General features: G+C 37.5%; 1 protein-coding gene across 1 annotated transcript; it reads right to left on the reverse strand.

Annotated features, from left to right (window-relative positions):
• Window positions 1–4,586: 4,586 nt before the first annotated feature.
• On the reverse strand, window positions 4,587–13,948 carry LOC137272638 (doublesex and mab-3 related transcription factor 3, truncated-like). Its single transcript, XM_067805034.1, has 2 exons — window positions 13,579–13,948; window positions 4,587–5,485 (listed from the first exon to the last, which is right to left on the reverse strand). The coding sequence occupies exons 1-2, from the start codon at window positions 13,946–13,948 to the stop codon at window positions 4,587–4,589; spliced, it is 1,269 nt and encodes a 422-aa protein (XP_067661135.1).
• Window positions 13,949–21,112: the final 7,164 nt, after the last annotated feature.

Below are 21,112 nucleotides of genomic sequence, written 5' to 3' on the forward strand. Positions count from 1 at the left end.
CATACCCTTTCTAATGTCATAAGATATCCCGGTGTACAGTTCTACGTTGAGAACAAATTGCCTGATGACACCGGGTGTTCACAAAGGTGTGTATACCCCCGTATAAGTACCGGTGTGCATTTAATATTCATTCTTCATCTCCCTGGGGGAATATAAAGGGCATTTGTAAGCCTAGCTTGAATTGACCATCTCTCAGTGTGTACTTGCATTTAAAAGTGAATTATAAGAACTAGCTCCGGTACTGATCCTTCAGTCATGCGCCTTTCCATTTTATCCCGATCTCTCTAAGCAGTATCAAAAACAATTTACAATATTTCCGTCTCTTTTACAAAAGAAGTGACAAAGCCATGGAATCCTAGGAGGGACATTGTCGCGTTTTCACATCAATAATAAACCTTCACAAAAAGCCGAATGCACTGTACAATTCCGACCTATATCATGAGTAGGTGTCTGTTTGTTCGTTCGAACGAACGTGTTTGTTTAACGCCGCATTCAGCAGTTTACACCTGCATGATGACAGTCTATAAACAAGCACGCCCGGACTAGACAATCCAGTGATTGAAGTTATGAGATACGATGACACAGCATGTCTTTATGAACCAAATAGCGTTGATACCAGGTGTTCGCGAAAAGTTGAGCGTATCTTGACCCGTCGGTGGTACCCGTCATAAACATGCAAAGTCTGGTCAATAATTCACCAGAAAAAAAATCGTGAACGCATGGTACAGTTGAAAAATTGCACTGCATCGGATAATAATTGTTTTCATCCAGTAACTAGTTTAGCCGTGGAGATATAATGAATTATTGCATGTGATACATGATAAAAGGATCTCAGTTGATATTATGGATACCGTTCATAATTATCCATTTAAAGGTTATGTCACCTGGATACATCAGTTCATATTGATCTTCACCCAATACTTTGATGTTTGCACTGGTTAAGCAATATAAACAATTGACATGGGTTTGTTACGCTACTATTTGTGACATATGGCATCTATGGATTTCGAATGGCTTTCAACGACGCTTTATACTCGATATCGGTAACATCATATTGAATGAATAGAAGCAATCATGTTCCAGTGGTGATACCCTAATGTCAGATTTGGAATTTGGTGATATTATATGTTATAGTTGTAGGAGGTTTACAATGGACGTGCTGTATACTAGTACACGACACGTGTACCTCCATATCATTATAATTTAGCAGTAAGTGCACACTTTCACATTTGTTATTTTTATACCATCGAAGCAACAGAAGTGGTGTGTCAAGAGAATATCATTTCAAACCATTGATTAAAATGAACAGTATGAAAAAGTGATATTACAACATTTACAGGGCTGTAATACAAGGAAATTGTACATTTGGCTGTTTTCATTCGATATTTATTGAATATGGCAATACATAATCACAGGTAAAGACATGTCAGTATTTCAATGGTATTCAACATGGTTAAAATATCAGTGAAATGTATGATGAAACAAAAACACGGCAGTCACTATAATTTGGTTTCGTTCTGAACGTCTGTGTGGAGCTTCTGTTACTGTTTGTCAAGCTAAGAGAACAAACAACAAGGGTTCCCATGTCTCGCCACACAGGAACATGAACATAAGCAAAGCAAGCGAATGCTGACTCGCGTTCATCATTCACAGAGAAATCTGCTTGTAGAATGTTGCTTGTTATTGCTGTTAGGCGAGGTATAATAAATCCCGTTTTAGGTCCACAGAAATTCATTATCTGCTCTTCAGATTTTATCCCATGGTGATCGTAAGGAGACTGAAAATGTTTGAGTTGTTTAAAAGCTTGTGTATATTTCATGGAGAAATAAATGTCAATATGGTTTTCTTTTCTTTTAAGTCGAGTCGTATCAGAGAAGTTGGTTCATGTTCATTACATCCATTTAGTCACTGGATACGATGACGCATCTTTGGGTGAAAACGTGTCCTGATTACACATTTAAAGCAAATAATTATGTGTGGTGTATATTGTTACAAAGTACCTGCTTATCTAGCGTGCATAGACCTATAGTATGTAAATAATATACAATTCATCTACGTGTTGCTGATGGTAGTAAGTGATCGATGTTATACGTTAATCCATGTTTTGTGATTCAGAAGCACTCGTAACTCAACAGACGTGTGTCAGCACATGTCCATGCTTATAGTGTAAAGAGAAGTCTCGTGTGTTAAATGAATCTATACTTATGCATGTTTCTTTAGAGGGAGAAATATAAGTGTAGAACTATCTTGATATCAAATACATATATCAAGTGCAATCGTTCCATGTAAATATATCGGCAGTTGTAAAGCAGTCATTATATTACGCTGTGTTACACAAACATCTGTTAGCATCAAAATGGCTCTTTTCCTACAAAATTTTCTTGCAATGCACAATGTCAACAACGTAAGAACCACTAATGCGATACAGGAACACGCCATTTTTCGAATATTATCGAATAACCAAATGATTCTTTCATTCATGGTTTCGTCATCATAGATATAGGTGTAACCAAATTTGCAGTAAGGTGTATATGTTACAGAACATGCACATGTACTTCTAGATCTATGACAAGATACCAAATGTTCATGTAACACTTGCCATGTTGATGTATATAACAAAGTCTTCTACTCTTTTCTTAGTATGTTTTCTTTATATTCTGTCTTGTTCTAATAAACTCTTTTAAAAGGTTTAAAGAATGTTTTATCTATTATCTCAAGAAGTTGAACTAGAATATATAATTCAACTGAGAATTCGTCGTTCCTGTTCTGTGGTAAAGCTTGAAATGGCTGTGTCATTTGGTCAAACCTACTTTTGGATATTGTTTCTGTGTGTATCTGTAGAAGGCATGTCATTTGGCTGGCGTGCTGGGCCTGATAAAACCTAGACTTTCCCAGGACTGGAGAAGCTGTAGATCAGTGAATACTGTCAACAGTTGCAACACTACATCCTGTCAAAAAGCCCAACTCTCGGTATTTGCTCTGACCTTCCAGAGTTCCTCCTGTGCCTCAACGTCTCACTGGCGTCGGCCAGATTGCCTATTATTACATATGCTTTTAGAGTCTGTATAAAAGATGTATCACTGTTGTAGAAACAGGAAAGAAGGCACGAAGGCACTGACAGAACAAACAAGGCAATATGTAACGTTGGCCATTGAAATTGCACTTTATTTACACGTTATTTACACAGACAGAAAACAGTAGAACCTGCTCGTGTCATGGTGCTACGGAGTTAAAATCAAACTGATTCTAGCCTTGAAACAACAATTCGGCGTTTAGAGCACAGTGACGATTGCAGAGGAAACATCGACATTCCCAAAAAGAGCTTTAAGTCCATCACGTTAAGGTCGGGGATGGATAATGCATGTGTGTATTTCACATCGCTACGATAAGTGTCTTCTTTTGAAACTATTGTGTGAATATATCTAGAAGTATATAAAGTTACAGTGAAGCTAGCGACTAACAAAGTGAAATATTGGTGTTTTCATTGCGGTAACCTACCCGGGGTCCTGTCTTTGGACAAGAACGACGAGAGCACGGGTCTAGCCACGCCTCGGCGACTTATTGCCGGCACGGTGTTTACTCTCGTATTGTCCGACGGAGACAGCGAAGGAACCGCGGGGCTCTACCGCCGTTATTTAAACCATTAGCGAACAACACGGCCAATGAAGAGGTTGAAAAGAGACAGGGGGAAAGTAAACACCCTTGCCGTCTTCCTAGCTAAACAGTTTCGCAATCTCTTGTTGCGGGTGACGGGTCGCTTAAACCTTTCTCCACCCCTGCCCCATCGGCTTGCCTCAGTGTTTGCTTCAGGCGCATACATTACGAAGTGAAGAAGCCGAGACTGCTATAGGTAAATGGTTTACGTCGACGAGGGAAACACCACGTAGAATCTTACACAGGACAAACATTGCCGGGACGTCTACAAAGCCATATACGTTACGGGAGTTGGTCTTTGACTCGAGTGACTAGACCTGACTACAACTGTCTTTGGCCACGTCACAAACCCCCCACTCACATGTATCCCATTTTGGTCTATTCTAGGTTATATAGTGGTGCGATACCTTAACAGAGAATATGCGACCGGGCGGGCTGGTACATGCAACTCTATATGCTACAAGTGTATTTTCTTTTATTACTTATGGCAGCACTTGAGTCCCTTTGATGTGAATCGTGATTACACAACCCATCGAGGACATCAACGAGATTTCACTTTCAAACGATCCGGTGAAGATTAGGTGACGTCTCTCCGATCCGATACCCTCTGTCAGTGTTTGTGCAAAATAGAAACCTCTTCGTTAAAAATTTTATATATAATCATACAATCTCCACACAATACTTACAGTTACATGCTGCATCAACCTGTCCTAGCGTTTAAATTACAGAAGAGACACCTCATGTTAGACAGAACAGGTTCATGTTGGATCTTAGGGGTATCAAAAACCCTTTGTAAATGCATTGCACTTGGATGAGAAGTCAAGGCCGAATATGTCCTGACTTTCTTCTGGGCCTCTATAGTCCTTTCGGGGCCTCATTCATCCACAAGCATTAACCCTCAACAATATCAAGAAACACAATGTCCACAATATTCAGTCTATATCTTTAGAGTCTCTGGGAGAAGAGGATTCGTCCCAACCATCCGAGATTTGGTCCGAGTCAGTCAGACCTGACTTGTCGCTGTTCTTGTCTGGGGTGCGGATTGCGGGTGGGGTGATGTCAGGAGGGGCAAGCCTATAAGGGTGGAAGGAAAAAGGGGAACCCATCATCCCCGGGAGATTGGTTCCATGCATCCCTCCCAAGCCCGCGTATGAGAAGTGAGGAGCTGGTATGATGTCGCTTGCACGGGAATGATGGGCAAAGAGTGGAGATCTAAGAGCCTCTGCTGAGAAGGGTGACATGTGAGGACTGAATGCTGAGTGAATACCTGGGGGATGGGCTGAGGTTGGGGGTAAAGGAGTAAAAGCAGATTTTATCCCTGCATAAGACAGTTTATTGGAACCATTGACTGGTCGTACTGGAGGGCTGTTGCTCATAACACCGAGTCCATTCAACCCACTGAGTCCGTTAAGAAAAGGGTTTCCTCTACACTCCCCTCTACTTTGAGCATGTAACACTGCCTGCTGTTGAGCTAAGACAGTGTCCTGAGCCGACAGGAAGTGTTCAATTGCTTTGACTAAATCCCCACTGCATCCTTGCAAAACCAACTCCAGGACAGTCTTTCGTTGGAATGGGAAAACGCGCTCAAGTATTTCCAGCGCAGAAAGTCTCCCAGGTCTGTAAGCTGTTGGTATTGAGTTGGCCGATGACACCGGTGGCAGAGTGGTTGTGTGTTCAGACTCCTTGTTCTTCTCAGGAACCTTTGGAGGGTGTTCTCTCACCGGGGTCTGGGGTTTCCTGGCGGAGTCAGAGCTCTCCACCACAGAGGAGGTTATCGGGGACTCCCCTCCACTGTCATTGCAGCTGTCATCGTCATCTTTGCTCTCGACATCTGCAACAACAAAATACCGTGTACTTCATGATGCTATTAGAATTACAATTGTCAAGTTTCACTTGAAGATCGGAAACAAGAAAATAAAATATCATGTCAGATAAAATATCATGGCTGAATGACTAAACAGACGAGAAAGTTTAAATGTTGCTTATTTAGTATCACTGTCTTCAAATTCTGTGAAATGCTTCTGTTCTGTGTGGGACACAATAAACAGGAAGGAGTTTGGCCATTTATCATTCAAATGCCTCGCGTTTCATTTTAATAACTGTTCTATCATACATAAATACTAGTGAACAGAATATTCCAATACTATGAGATTCATAAATATATCTCCTGAATATCAAAGATGTAGAGACCAAGTACGGTGTGCAGCTTCAATATGATATTACGTCTTGGGTTTCATGATATTTGACGTGGTTCTACAAGGTGAAAGTACTTGATACGTTCTTTTATCTTACATAGTCCGGGCAAACGGAGCACAGAAACTGTAATAAGGTGCTCAAAGATAATGATGAGAACTAGAAATGCAGATATAGCGTATCTGAAAAGAAAACATGTTTCAGTGTCTGTTGTTTGATCCATTTTTGTCAGCTAATAGGTTTTGAATGAGTAGGCGTGTTCGTTTTCGAAGCATCAGGGTAAAAGTTCATTTGTGACAAACAGTAAGTCTCATGCAGTTTGACTTTCATCAATTTTTTTTCTTAGAATAGTTCACTGGTCTTTGCTTGTGTTTGTTACAGCTACATCTTTACTCAAACACCTGGCATGACCACGGTTGGAATGTCCCCTGACTTCTATTTTTTACAACTTTGTTACACTATATAGTCACTGGTACCTACTTGAACTTTACAATGAGTTGATAACACATCTTGCATAGACTATAATTAATATATTGACATCACCACTTTCATGAAGACCATTCTAAAGGGATAATTCTTATGCTTATAAAACTGGTAAGAGATAAGTATTTTTGTAATAGTTTCATTGATTTTATAAATGTACATGTATCTCCAATATTCCATAAGCGAAGTTTTCGATTACCATAAACAGAACCTAAAACTTTAACGAGTTGTTTGAACGACTAAAGAATATAAGCACAGCGCAGTGCACAAAAGAGTGAGCGGTGTTGTGTGGCGGAGAATAGAGCCTAGCGTTCCTCGGTCACGTAACAAAAGCCTAATGAACATATAAACTTTTCGCCACGAAGATAGTATTACTGGCAAAAAATGTCAACTATACAAATATATAAACATACAGAGTGAGTACATTGGATCCTTCAGTATAACACACACAACAACGGGACGTCTGTGCAGAAGATATATTCGTCATACCCAGTCGCCGGTCTCAGGGTTATTTATGAGATAATAACATTTTATACTGTATAATTATCGGAATAAACTGAAAATGATGTATAATGTATCATTATTTTTGTGATATCCACTCGGAATCAGGAAAGCAAAATAAAAAACATTAATGTAATTTTTATATATATATAATTTATAGAGATACTTGAATCGACTATAATACATAAAACATACGAATTTGTATAAAAATATGGCAATTATATCTGTTTTGAAATGATTAAAAAATCACATTTGAAATTTCGATTAATCTAAACCCCAACTGACAAAACAACTTTAGCTTAGCCCCATGCGCCCCCGAAAGCACTTTCTGGCCCTCATCAGCTGTAGAAAAAATTCAATTTGTCCCAATTTAAGGAGAATCGTTACCATGAAAACCTGTCACAAGTGCCCGCAAGATTAACGGCATGTGCTACTAAAAAAGCAACATTACCTAGTAAAAATAAAATATAAAAACACCGCGCATTTGTAACAGGCCATGCATGGGATTTGGTACATCTATTTGAAGTGTTATGTTAAGGTACGCACAACTGTTTAGGCGGGGCTTGCAAACTGTAACAGGCAATAGAGGATATACCAGGTGTGTTTAAGCATAATTAAAGCGATGCCGACATTTGTGCAGGGTCTTCAAGAACCTGTCAAGGAGCTTGGAGAGTAAACTTTTATTATTGATACTACTCGGCTAGAGCGAAAGTGTCAGAAAGCTATTCCAGTGACAAGATTCCAAGAATTTCCAATTTGAGGCCCATTTTGCAACGCATGCCAACATAAAGACACTATGTTTATATTTCACGTCTATGTTGTCTGTTCTGTCAATTAAAAGATTTGCAGGTCAGTTTGATGAACAGTTAATGTTGAAATGCAGAAATGTTTTTCGCTTAATTTATATTCTTTTAGTCTTAATAACCGCTCATTATACATGTGAAGTGATACGCTTTGTATATGTAAAGTCTTCAGTGTTTGTGTAGAAATCTAAAGGGTATTTATTCAAGATCTCGTTTGTTTTTGGCTGTCTCAAAGGAATAAATCTATTCCACAATTAGGTATTGAATATACTTCTATGTACTGTTAGGGTTACTAGATCTATTGACGGTCGCAGAAACATTATTACACTTATTTGTGTCTGTTTTTTTCATAAAAGTAAGAAAGTAACCATTAATGTTAGAAACGTATGAAATACAATGTAACCAGAAGCATTTAAAAACTAATGTGTTAACTAAATTTCCTTTTTCATCATTAATAAAAAACACACATCTGTTTTTAGAACACTGGTAAATTAATTCTAATGCGTTAACTCAAGAAATACACAACAGCAACGTCTCGTTCTTAAAATCATATATCTGTGATAATATGATTTAAGTCGATTAAATGATTTTCAGAATAAATCTGAAGTATAAAATATAGATTAAAAAAAGTTCGAGTGCACTGGGATTGCACGTATTAGCCAATGCTTCCTGATGAATTATTGAATCATCGCATTTTTCCATGTATTATATTAAACAGGGAAATAACATAAAAAACAACAACACGGGCTTCTACAGAAGTGCTGTATGACTAGATTTATACGTGACAGCAGTGAAAGCTAAGACAACCACACAGCTATTTATGCATCTAATGCACATTTGGAATGCTTTGTCATTAAGTATGATTTAACTTCATCCGTTGTGGGGAGTCTTTTAGCCCAACTATGATTTTCAGCATGGAATAAATGTTTATGATTAACTTGAATGTAAACATTTTATGCGTTTATAGATTCAGATGAAGTTGATTTTAACATGATACTACAAATACTACTTTTAAATTTTAACATATTAAAATGAAAGAACATAAACACATAAACTGAGATAATACTTTCATTCCATTATTTGCAAGAAAGACACTCTTAATCGGGAAAATATATTTTTACTTCGAAAGATATTCTAGTTACAAGGGTGAAATTGTTTGGGGTTATTTGATATTATTTTCTATCAGCTTTGAGAGGATGGTTAAGTAATTATATTCCATGTTTGCAGTCATTGATGAGATGAGATTTATCTGTATTGTTCACATCCCCATTAACAATACATTTACCAGTCATAATCCATCAACATATATTCATAACATTTACAATTAAATCTTTAACTATAATTATGCGCCCTAAAATGTAATTAAAAAGATATCTTGTTAATGAACCATTTGAAGTGCTCAATTTATAGAATATGGCGCAAACTGACAGACGGCAAGTCAATTGACCATTCCTTCCGACCTAACATATTTGTTCTTCCTGACTCCATCGACGATAATTACAAACAACAAATAAACATTGATTCCGAAAATACTGCAACACAACGAAGTAACATTACAAAAAGCCTCATTTGAGTAGCAATTATCAAATAACGATTTCCGAGTAAACCTTCTGACGTTGACCTTCCGAGCACCACTACCTTGCCGTACAGGTACGTGTTACATAACCCTCAAACACTGGCAGTCCGTCTCAGTCTCCCCATATATTGTCACAACCTAAGTCAATATGACTGCATGTTCTAATGCTTGGATAATTCCAACGTTACGTTCCCCATGACTCCGTATTTCCTCCCCCAGGCGTCACGGCGCCGGGAACGGGAGCTACCACGGTGGCCAGGCAATGCCTCGGAAAGGGGGTAATATTCTGGGAATGTGAAACAATGCAAAACTAACTGTTCCAGCATATGGCATAAATTCGAATCAATCTAACGTCATGGGAGCAAATCCGGTTAAAACTTTCGACAAGAAATTCTCGAGACAAATCTCCAAGACAGTCGGCGGTTCTATTGTGTTTAGAGTTGGTAATTTCGGCGCCGGAACAAGGACTATTCACCCGGTCCCTCCCCCTCGAGAGGGAAAGGCGTTTGTATCGGACTGAATACTCCAAGTCGATACATCCATGGGTTACTTCTGAATGCTACATGAAAAGATTTGAGGAAAATTCCTTGCATGGAATATGTGCGAGAATCTTTGGTCGTAGGTAGACAATCTCCCAAGATGCATGCAGATTGTGTTAGATCTTGACTCAAGTGTCTCTGAACAAAATGCCAGCACCTTTGACTTTTTCACCATACTACTCGTTATAGCATCAACAAAGGATGCTTTTCACTTGACGAAGAATTATTACAGAGTTGATATTCTTCTACGATGTAAGTTTACCTGATCCCGGAGATGCTATCTTCAATAATGATACGCATTATCAGTAATCGCTGAAGCTTGTCAAGGAAAGGTTTCAGCACAATGAAAACAGAAGGAACAAATCGTGTACCCAAGAAACAACTCTAAAGCGATTTCTGTTCGTAACATTTTAAAATATATGTTACTTCTAAGGAAGTGTAAAAATGCTATATTTAAGATCATTACCTCCAAACTCGTACATTTATTACTGGACTTTTCGGACCATGAACTGCAGAATCAAAAGCCTGCTATTTGTGTGTTTCCTTTGACCTTCATATGTGATCCAGTTAAGGGTGTTTAGACAAATCCCCTCATATGCCTCGAAAACATTTGTTACAAGTGCTACCACACAAAAAGAGTTCAAGTAGGGGGTCCTCTTTCTCCTCTTATTTCTCGTTGTAACAATCAACAATAGTATATTCTGTTGTTGTATCTACTTGAACGTCCCTGCATCAACACGACCTCTACCTACAGTTCCAACCATCTGCCCGGGAAGGATGAAAAATGTCAAAAGGTTCCTATTATTTGCCTCCTAAACTTCCAAAGTTAAGTGGACAACTTCCACACAGTGTTAATTTTCACAGGACCCTTGGCGTTATTCTAAGTTGCCCACATATTGTTCGTATCCCCCGCCTCATCACGACCCTGAGAGATCATGATATGTGTTAATTTGTTAAATGACCAGCGGTCAGGGCTCATCCCCACCTCTCCGTCTGTCCACGTCTAGTCATTTCGTGGCTTGAATCTAACTTACTGCATTAATTAATTCCAAATAAACACGTCACAGACTGGAGTTAATTTCACACTGTGCTTTCTATTGTCAGTGAGTCCACATTCAAATACACCTAGTCTGACTTTGACATAGGCTTGTTAAGAGTAAATATATTGACAGATTGCTCCACGAAGGGTGCTGATGGTCCTTAAACACATAACAAGACCGGGCGAGTTGGCGACCCACGGGTTTCTCTGTTTGGTGATTAATCCTTATATTTACTGGCAGATTTTAGTGGAAACGATACCTGGTCTAAACACGACATATTGATAGGGATATTATCAAAATATGTCATTAACTACTATTTCGTATACTCAAATACTGAAGTCTGTGATAGGCATTTAGAATGTGGTTGCAGATGAAGACACAGTACACTTGTGTTACACTTTTCAAGACTTCTTCATGATGCTTGGTGTGAGCCCCCACCCTAAAATGTCGTTACATACAATACAGAAGTTCCTATCCATGGACGGTTCATTTTGTTCATGCACACACAGTTCTATTTGTAATAATACCATTACATTTCAAATGCATATAAAAAGTATCGTTGATTACAAAGAAGAGCCTAGGTGCGCTGACAATTTTGATATTTTATTTTATTTATTTTTTTGATTTTCTGTCTTAAATCGACTGAGTTTTTGTAGCTTATTTTTAATATATTTTAACAAGGAAGACACTTTAACATGTTCATTTAATGGAATATATTATGGTCTAAATGACTTATAGTACTGAAAGTCAGACTCACTATATGTTTATATTTTCACATCGTTTGTTAGTATTTTAATAAAACGACAAAAGCATTTATGATAAATGGTCAAAAATGTGTGGATAATGGATATTACGTTAGTTTTATCATTCACAAATTAAGGAGATATTCCCTCATTATCCCTCAGACAGAAATCTGTTTGCTGTTATAATTTAACAAAAGAACCGTAGAGCATATTTTCCACTACAATGCACACAGTGCACAATGTTCAGTAGAGACACTCAACATCTGGAGATGATATCCGGTCCAATAAGCATTAACAATGTTTCTTTTCTATTAGTTTCGAGACTGGTGAAAAAATGGAAGAAATATTTTTTGGTCTATTTGGTGAATATTCGCAACCATGAGCAAGAGGCATCAGAATATAACTTGTCAAAAGAGATATGTAGCAATTTTAAATCCTTAGAAAACAAAGCCAGACAAGATTCAACAACTTTTCAAGAAGATTTTCCTAAATATATTAATTATATTTTAGAAACAAAATCACAAACCCACTGAATTATACATCACGTTTCTCTGCTAAAATCGTAAAGATCAAATACGTAGTTGGGGAAAAATGAATCCAATAATTTTTTTTGCATTCGGTACAAATTCAGAGAACGCACTATTTCTATTTCAACAAAAGCAAAGCTGCAGTCACATTCTGCAAGAATATCACACTAAAGAATTATGAATGCATGGCCATCCCCCATTCATAAAAAAAGCATGAGTTCATGGAAACAGCTTGTGTTTAGAAAATATACTACAATTGAACTTTGCTTTTGTGTACCTTAAATCGGTATTTATTTCATTTCTATTTGAAATGATATTGAGATCAAACACAAAAAAAACGCGCATACGGCTGTCGCGTGTAAATGTGGTCTAAAATTCAAGAGTGCAAAGCAGGTATTATAAATAATCTGGAATCCCATTTTTCAAAGATTTAGCAAAGAACACGATGACTTTGGATCACACGATGGGCCGGGTAGCCTCTAAAGCCTTTGTTTACTTTGAGATTTAGAGCTGCGACCTAGATTAGAGTGGACATTTACCCACTGACGGTATTGATAAATGAAAATTCGCGGAGTACACATTGCCATTGTGGTCATTTAAGTTCCCGGTAGAACCTAAAGGTAGGGAAAATTATTTCCAATTGTTTCCATAAATTAATCTACACATATATTCAATCTATGCGTTCAGTGTGAGACGAAAAAAATATACTGGTCATTACTGATTCATTTCGTTTCTGATTAATTTACAAATTCTTCTTTCTTACTGTTCTTGCAAGAAATTTGGTTTTTCACTTCACACATTCACAAAGAGCATTACACATTCGCTGAAATGCCCGTTTATCTAATCTATACATGGAAAAAGATTAATTAATCAGTGAATCGGTGTGAAAAAAGTTTGCAATCAGAAGCAATTATGCCTGTGTCGGAGTATTAAGAGTAAGTCACGGAAGATCCTGAACAGAACTAACCCATGCTTCAGCTTCATCATAAGACAGTACGTGAACAGTAAGATGCTCATTTTTATAGAACAGACAGTCTACGACAGTTGTTAACTATCCTTATTGCCCATACTCATATTTACTAATTAATAAACAATTATAACTTATGAAAATTCATACGTTTCTAGGTTACAGCCATTTGTTCTAACAGGGAAAATAATGAGATACATGTATGCAGTTATTGTAGTAGTTGCCTTTAGAAGCAAAGTGGTCTGTCGCGAATGAAAAGACACACCAACTGACAAGATTGGAACCTTTGACAGCGCTATATTTCTGAGGGTTCCCTGCCTTAAGACGATGACTACTTAGCACGCACGTCGGTTATACTGTGACAGTGAACGAGACATATTTGCAGTTTCATAGTTTTGTGGATTATTCAGATTACGGTGAGTCTGTATGATAATAAGTTGGCATTGACGTATCTAAATATCGGGTTATGTCAATATTCGGCGGCGTTTTTGACGGGTTCTTTACCTGTCGTTCCACGGGTCGTCATGTCTACTTAGAGAAGTGCGTACCTACCTATATCGGATATGACCTCCTCGTCTCTGCCGGTCTCCTTCATCCTTTCGGACACCTCTGGCTCTGTCACCGTCCCTGGTCCCCACAGGGGTCCTGATGTCATGATGGGCAAGTTGCTTTCACTGACACAAGCTCGAAGACCAAGGGCAATAGCATCTTCTGCAGCTTGCTGCCTCTTCAGGGCCACCTGAGCAGCCATGACCCTCTGTCGTTCAGCGATCAGGTTGCATTTTGGACAAGTACAGTCTTTGTACCTGCAGTGACGTTTGTGTCCTTTAAGCCAGGATACCATTCCATGATTTCTACAACGAGCACATTTGGGCTTCCGGGACCCCCTTTCCGTAATGGGGTAAAGCGTGACCGAGTTCATGGCGAGATATGCTGGATCTAAACTCGTCACCTCGCGAGTGTAGCAGATATCTGTTATTTAGTTAATTGTAAACCCTTAGACCCGCCCACTTGAAGAGAAGGGGTTGACCACGCGCCTGTAACAGCCTGGAAACACTCTCATAATTGGCTCAACCCGCTCCCAACCCAACTCCGTGCCTCAAACCTAGTCTCCTATTGGTTAAAAGCTGTGTAAACATCGCCCTAGTTGAAACATAGTTTTAATATGCCAGTCAGTGCCGTGTCACTTTTATGACAGACAGGAGTTGGTTTGTTTTCTTTGATAAAATAGTAGCAGGTTTGATATACCCACCGCCGTCCTAGTCGCCTTGTTGAGAGAACGTGGTAGGCTCAATGTTAACTCTCCTGTCTAGGCGTGGGGAGGAGATTTTGGGGTAGAGTGAAGGGTTTATAGTAGCGGGACTACACTAGTGTATGGAGAGTGTGGTGGGTAGGAGGTAGTCTGTGGGCTATATTAGTGGATCGGAGCGTGAGTAACAGATAAATGCTTGCCTTATTCCCGGAGTCGATCGGAAATGAATAGGAGACTTGGAAACTGTCTTTGTTGAATTTAAAACAATAAATAATTTTCAAAAAAATTCATTGTTAATGCACGAATTGTATTTGCAAAAAAATGGCAAAATTATTATTGTTTTTTATCAATATTGAAATATCCCTGCAATTACGATATTTTTTATTTCTAGAAGCCAAGACAAGTATATATAACCGTCACCGGAAATCAAAAGTAATTAAGTTGGAAGCCCATTGATGTATCGCTATTATTAGTCAGAAAGTCAGTTTTATTCGATATTCATTTGTTGTCTGATATTTGATAATTGTGAACTGTGCCATATTAATGTTTGTCTGAAATACACATGTTATTCAATTAAAATACTCTAACTGTATACGGGGCCCATATCACATATGATCGTCGAAATGACTTCATTCAAAATGTGTTGGAAGAAGTTAAACTGAAAAGCTTTGTGCAACGAGCCATTGCATATTTAGGGTTTTTCACAAAGTTTTATTTGCATAATTGTGCACTTTAAACGTGAATGCTTTACATGAATTTCGGGCAATTCATTTCATCAAATAGACCAACGCTTTGGACCGTCCACACAGCCTGTGACAGAAGGATGGTATATACTCTGTACACTGAACAGAATTTTGGCGACCTTTGTTTCTCAAATATACAGGAATATCCCTTCCTTTAAAACATAATGACTTAAAAAGCGGACAAAATGAAATCTCTTGGAAATATGATTTAAAATTTTTGACGCACATGTTTTCCTTTGTTTTTTCACGCATAAGTAGTAATTTCAATTTAAGAAAAGTTTTTATTTAGAATATTTAGTAAATGTAAATCAACATCACTAAATTTAATGCAGCCACCGGTGGTGTACAGAGTTTTAGTGAAGTCAAGGTAGAGTACATAATATACATGCTATTAACGACCCCAAATAACACACCATGGCAATATCTGCTTCATCATTTACCGTTACCCTTCTACACGCGACAACATACATACAGTCACTAGCATGTATGTCTGAAATACCTTCCAATAGGGAGGTATTTCAATATACATGTCTATGATGTGATATAGACAACCCTGCTAGGAAATACATGCTTTTTGAGGCTTATTTCGAAAGCAAAGCAAACACAGACAGTTATACAAGAGCTTATATGAAAGATGAACAGATGATCTGGACGAGACACGGATAAAATAATCTGATTACGTTCGAGGTCAAGACTGTATGATTCATAATAACATAGTATTACCATATGGCTTGTGATAGAGGATCGCACGGAATAGCTGCACCGTGAACTTTAAACTTTACAACAACCTACAACAATACAATCTCCCTGAAGAAGTTGTTGCAGTGATGACCACGTGTTGAAACGTGAATGGGCGATCCTATTGCACATTACATGCGAATCTATAAGATGTACGCATACATACAACGCATACACAATAAAAAAAACACTCATACCAATTGCCGTAATGATGACTGCGATACAAATGTATTAAATACTTCAATTAGACGTAAAAACGAATTAAACGGTAATATGCACGGAACACGATTTTTAAGACTCGTCAAGGAATTTTTGGTATCATTTCTTCAATGAAAATATTAATTTTTCTTCAACACCCATATTAGGTTGCATGAGAAAGAATTATTGACTTAAGGAGTGGATGTGTTGTAAATGTCGAGAAATCTAGAAGGACAATTACTGGCCAACCTGGCTGAAATCAATGATGGTTTCCTGGGCAAGGTAAACAGATAAGGGGATACCAGCGAGCTGCATCTGATGGTTTAACGGGTTGTCAGTGTACATTTACTTCGAGTTTCCCAGATAACGCTTGTATAAAAAATATACCGTGTCTGCAATTACTATGGCACATGCTATTTAAAATAGTTTAATGACTAAAATAATTATCAAAAATACTGACATCACTTCATCACACCCGTTTTGTGTGTGTACTGTATATTTTGTATGTACACCTGAGTGTATGTGCGTGCGTGCGTGCGTGTGCGTGTGCGTGTGCGTGTGCGTGTGCGTGTGCGTGTGCGTGTGCGTGTGTGTGTGCGTGTGTGTGACTTGGGTACTGGAGAGGACAGACCGTGTGTGACGGGTGTTACGGGCGCGGAAGGTGAAGCGTACCGTGTGCCATGTGCCATGATGTGTGACATGTGCCATGATGTGTGTCATGTGCCTTGTCTGTATATATCGCTAGTACGGATGGACACCGACTTTGTTTCTGTTTCTTTAGGACATAGTGACTGTGTAACGTAAATTACGGGTACGGCTGGACATAAACCCTGCATAATGAATGTTCCGGATCATCAAATAACATCTAATGTAATCTTAATTACAACGATTCGCTCGGGGCCAAAACTATACTTTCCTATTTTTTTCAGGACGTCTAATCTTCCATATCAGATAAAATTCTTCTGTTGCGAATTCTTGATGCAGTCTAGAGTTTGACATTTAAACATTGTTTTGCTTTATATATTCGATTGAAATGTAAACGTTAACCTGATTGGATAAGCTGCAAAATATTGCTTGAAATATCAAAAATCAACGCAAGAGAATGACCGGATTCGGAAGTCAGGCTTAAAAGCAAAGTAGCGGGGAAAACTATACGTACGGATCAATAAATATCACTGATGTTACATGGTGTCAGAGAAAGGGGAAAGCGTATAATGCCTTGCCTGCATCTCCCCTTCATACAAGACAGAAACAGTACAATATATATTTTAATATATATGAAAAGTAATAAAAACAGTACCACGAAATCACTGAATGATTAACTGGATCATTTTTAAAATTAATACAAGCTATTAAGATATTTCTATTATGAAATGTAAGTGTATTTTTAAATATTTGGACCACAAGAATATAAATTTACTTAACTTGATGATTTTGATTCAACTGTACGTACATCGTTAATATGTAAAGTCAACTGGTTACTTGGGATATTTCAGGAGAACAGCTATCCAAAACCACTTAAACGACCTATTCCTTACGAGCGCCACTTTACCGACCTGTTTCTATGAGAGTCACTCCTCTTCTGTCTGTTAGCGAGTGTTTCCGCCTCGCTGTGCGTGCTTTGTGACCAGCACCAATAATACCAATAAACAGAATAATAAACACTTATCACCGATTCCCAAGTCAATTAACAAATGGGATGTACTCAACTTTCTACAAACAAAATGATTTGATTTCAAATTCTAGTTCTCACAGTTCGCTTAGACGAACAGTCTCCGAATGATGTCAATAAGTGACTAAATATTAGCCTTTGTTTTAAACAATAGAAGCAATATACTACAGCGCAGGACCTGTCATCGGACTTCTGTTAGTTTATTTTGTGTGGATAATAAACGTGCGCGTGATACATATTTACAAATCATATAATATATAACATAAATATAACAACAATATTTTTGTGTTCTCAGTAATAATTACAGATGTGCACCTACACATCACAGAAGCCATTATGGCTCTCACCAGAAACTGAATGAAAATGGTTTAAAATTAGATACACGTCTCAGATATGAGAAAGCTTTTTTCTTAACATAAGCACGTTGCCCTTTTCGGGAACATTTATATCATCAGTGATAAAGAGTGATCCATTCACTCAGTTTTCATGACACGTTTGTCTTATGCATTGAATGGAATTCGTTTTGACAGAGAATCAAAACTTATTTAATTTAATTTAATTTAATTTTTTTCTCGCGTTCAAAAATCAAATCTGATGTAAACTACATGCATATCGGAGAATGCATCTGATAAATTTCGATCACACAACACAACTCTCTTGGGAGCAAAGTGGTATTTTTTAAAGAAACCTGATTAGACATATTCGATGCACAATAGAGTTGTGTTACAATGCAAAGAATACTATAAAAATTATCATCGTTTTCTCTAACTTTATTCTGACGCTCAAAATATGTCAGTACTTTAAAGCTTCTTTCCGGTCTCCTAATTTACATGCCCCTTGCAAATGAATCATGGAAATGGCACTGATGTCTTAAGTTAATTAGAGTCCAATATTTGTCCCCGACCAAAGAGGTATCGCCCCCTACAATAGCTCTTAAGCGCGAGTATTTGTACCTCAGCTTGGCCAGATCTTCAGGTTACACGACGGCCGACACACGGCGCAGACACTCTGTCTGAGGCCCATAGGAGCGGTGTGAGAAATTCCTTATTCATAATAAATACACAGTGCTGGTTTATATGGCTTTTATTAAGAACTGAGATCTTGTCAATTCGTGTGTTCTAAATGCCGAGCGGTTGAGGGAAGTTGTCAATTTCATGATATAGGAGGACTTATATTGACTGTGAGTTCGTAAGCTTTGGATCGCTCATGTAAAGTTTGGTATTCCTAACTTTGGCTTTTCAATTGTTTGGAATATATTGTAATTGTTTTGTCTGTGTTTTCTATATTTTTGATATTTCCCATGCTGTGTTATGAGTTTCGAGATTTCCGGATAACTTCAGAAATATTTTATAATTGCGAAGCATTTTACAGGTTATGCGTCGCTGGTGTCTGCACAGTACAGATTCTCGGTGCTGTTATATATGGACTATATTAGCAATAGATTGTCAGAGTAGGTACATGCAATACATGTTCGTTGTTAACCCGTTAAATGTCACTTATTGAGGGATTTGGGAGAATATATAAATAAATACATATATGTATATAATATGTGCGTGTGTGTATTAGACGCATGCAGCAGCGAGTGTTAGTTTTATATTGATGCATCCGATGAGCATGTAAATATTATATATGTATGAATTAATAATATATATTAATTATATAATATATATTATATAACTGACTTCAAAACCGCACTGAAATTATTACAAGTGGATTCTAAATTTAGTACAATTTAATAGTTTTCGTTAAAATAATTAGTTAATAGCAATTTTTGTAATCATATTTATTTCGGATGTTATCCATTACTTAATTTCAGTAGATTATTTATAAACTTGATTGCATGGTACAGGATTGTGGACTCGGACTACATTCGCATCTAAAGAATTTCATTCCATTCATTTACCCCCACAGTTAACAACTTTGAAGTATTGATCTCGTCGAGTTGTCGCAGAAAACCAAAATACATGTAACTGCGTGTAATTCAGTCTTATTTTAGGTTAGCGATAAAAATATACTGACAGAAATACTATATTAATAGTGTCAATATCGTTCCTTCCTCCCTTCACTGTCTTATACATTTAGTACAAAATGATATAAATTGTGTTTCATTATCTCGTCTACGGCTCAATTGTATTTTATTGCCTTATACAAAATACGAAAACATTTTCAAATAAATGTTTTGTTGGTAACTTTCCTAAGACACCTACACTGAATACGAAAGTTTATTTTTGTGAAATGATTTGTGAAATGATCGAAAGATATTGTGATATTCTTTTTGTAAAACGGCAAGGGTACGTTACATAGACTTTCCGAGTCAGACTCAGACTACAGCGCCTTTGAGCATGACACATCTGGATATTATTGGCGTTATGTAAATCTGTCTATATATTATCATCATTATTATCATCGACACTGGACAACTACAAACGTATTTCAGTCCACATCGCGACTGACGTCATATGTAAGGTTGTAAGAAACTATTAAATTTATACATAAATCATAGAAGGGGAATTAAATAAACTGCCATATATCAGTTTGAGTGTTGAAACATGTATAGGTATAACGGCTGCGAAGCGTTGTGAATTCGTAGAAAATTTAGGAAAACGCTGTTTTCTTTTACGAATAAACAATCAATTGCAAATGCTTGTTACAAAGCAGCGACAGCCATAACTGGAGAAGGCGTTCCTCCAGTCAGTAATGTCACACTCTCTAATAGTTTGCAGGGTGTAATATTATTGTAACCACCCGTCTTCAGCCACCCCACCCACACCCCGCTCCCACCCCACGCTCTCGCCTTTGATTGGCACAACCCACAGCTATTTAGTTTTTCCTGCAATGTAATGCTTGTGCTATGAAATTACCTCCAAGACAATGATAGGCCATCGCTGTCCACCGATCTGAACAACCATAGCACACACAATATACATAAATGGCGTATATATTCCTTAGAAAATTTGATAGATTTACTATATCTCAAGATGTTTTCATAGATGATATTTTCATGAACTTTGTTTCGTTGGAAAAAAGAGGTTAGATGAATGGGTAAATATTGTTTCCTCGAAGTATCCTATGATTTGCAGTGAAAATATAATGTTATACTTTTAAAATGGACGTCACTTACATACATACAACATTTTCGTTAAAAATGACATAGCCATGTATACCTTACCTAAAACACTATAACACGCACACGGATTGTTTATTAAAGTCTCACCTCAATATGAACAATATACAGATACAGTTAAAAAGCAATAAAAGTTGAGCCACGCCTATAATGAGTTATGGGAGATTAAGATCTGTAAATGTTCACAAAGACAAAATATTATTGTATATAACACATTTATAGATATCCAAATTATCTTTGTATTGGCTAGTGCCATTATAGCCTATATCTCATACATGGTATAACACAATATTCCATATTCATGCATGAGATTATTTGTCTATCAATGGCATTCGTGGTATTTCAGACATACATCGTCC

This window comes from Haliotis asinina, chromosome 2 (genome assembly GCF_037392515.1).
Source record: "Haliotis asinina isolate JCU_RB_2024 chromosome 2, JCU_Hal_asi_v2, whole genome shotgun sequence".
Classification (NCBI taxonomy): Eukaryota; Metazoa; Mollusca; class Gastropoda; order Lepetellida; family Haliotidae; genus Haliotis; species Haliotis asinina.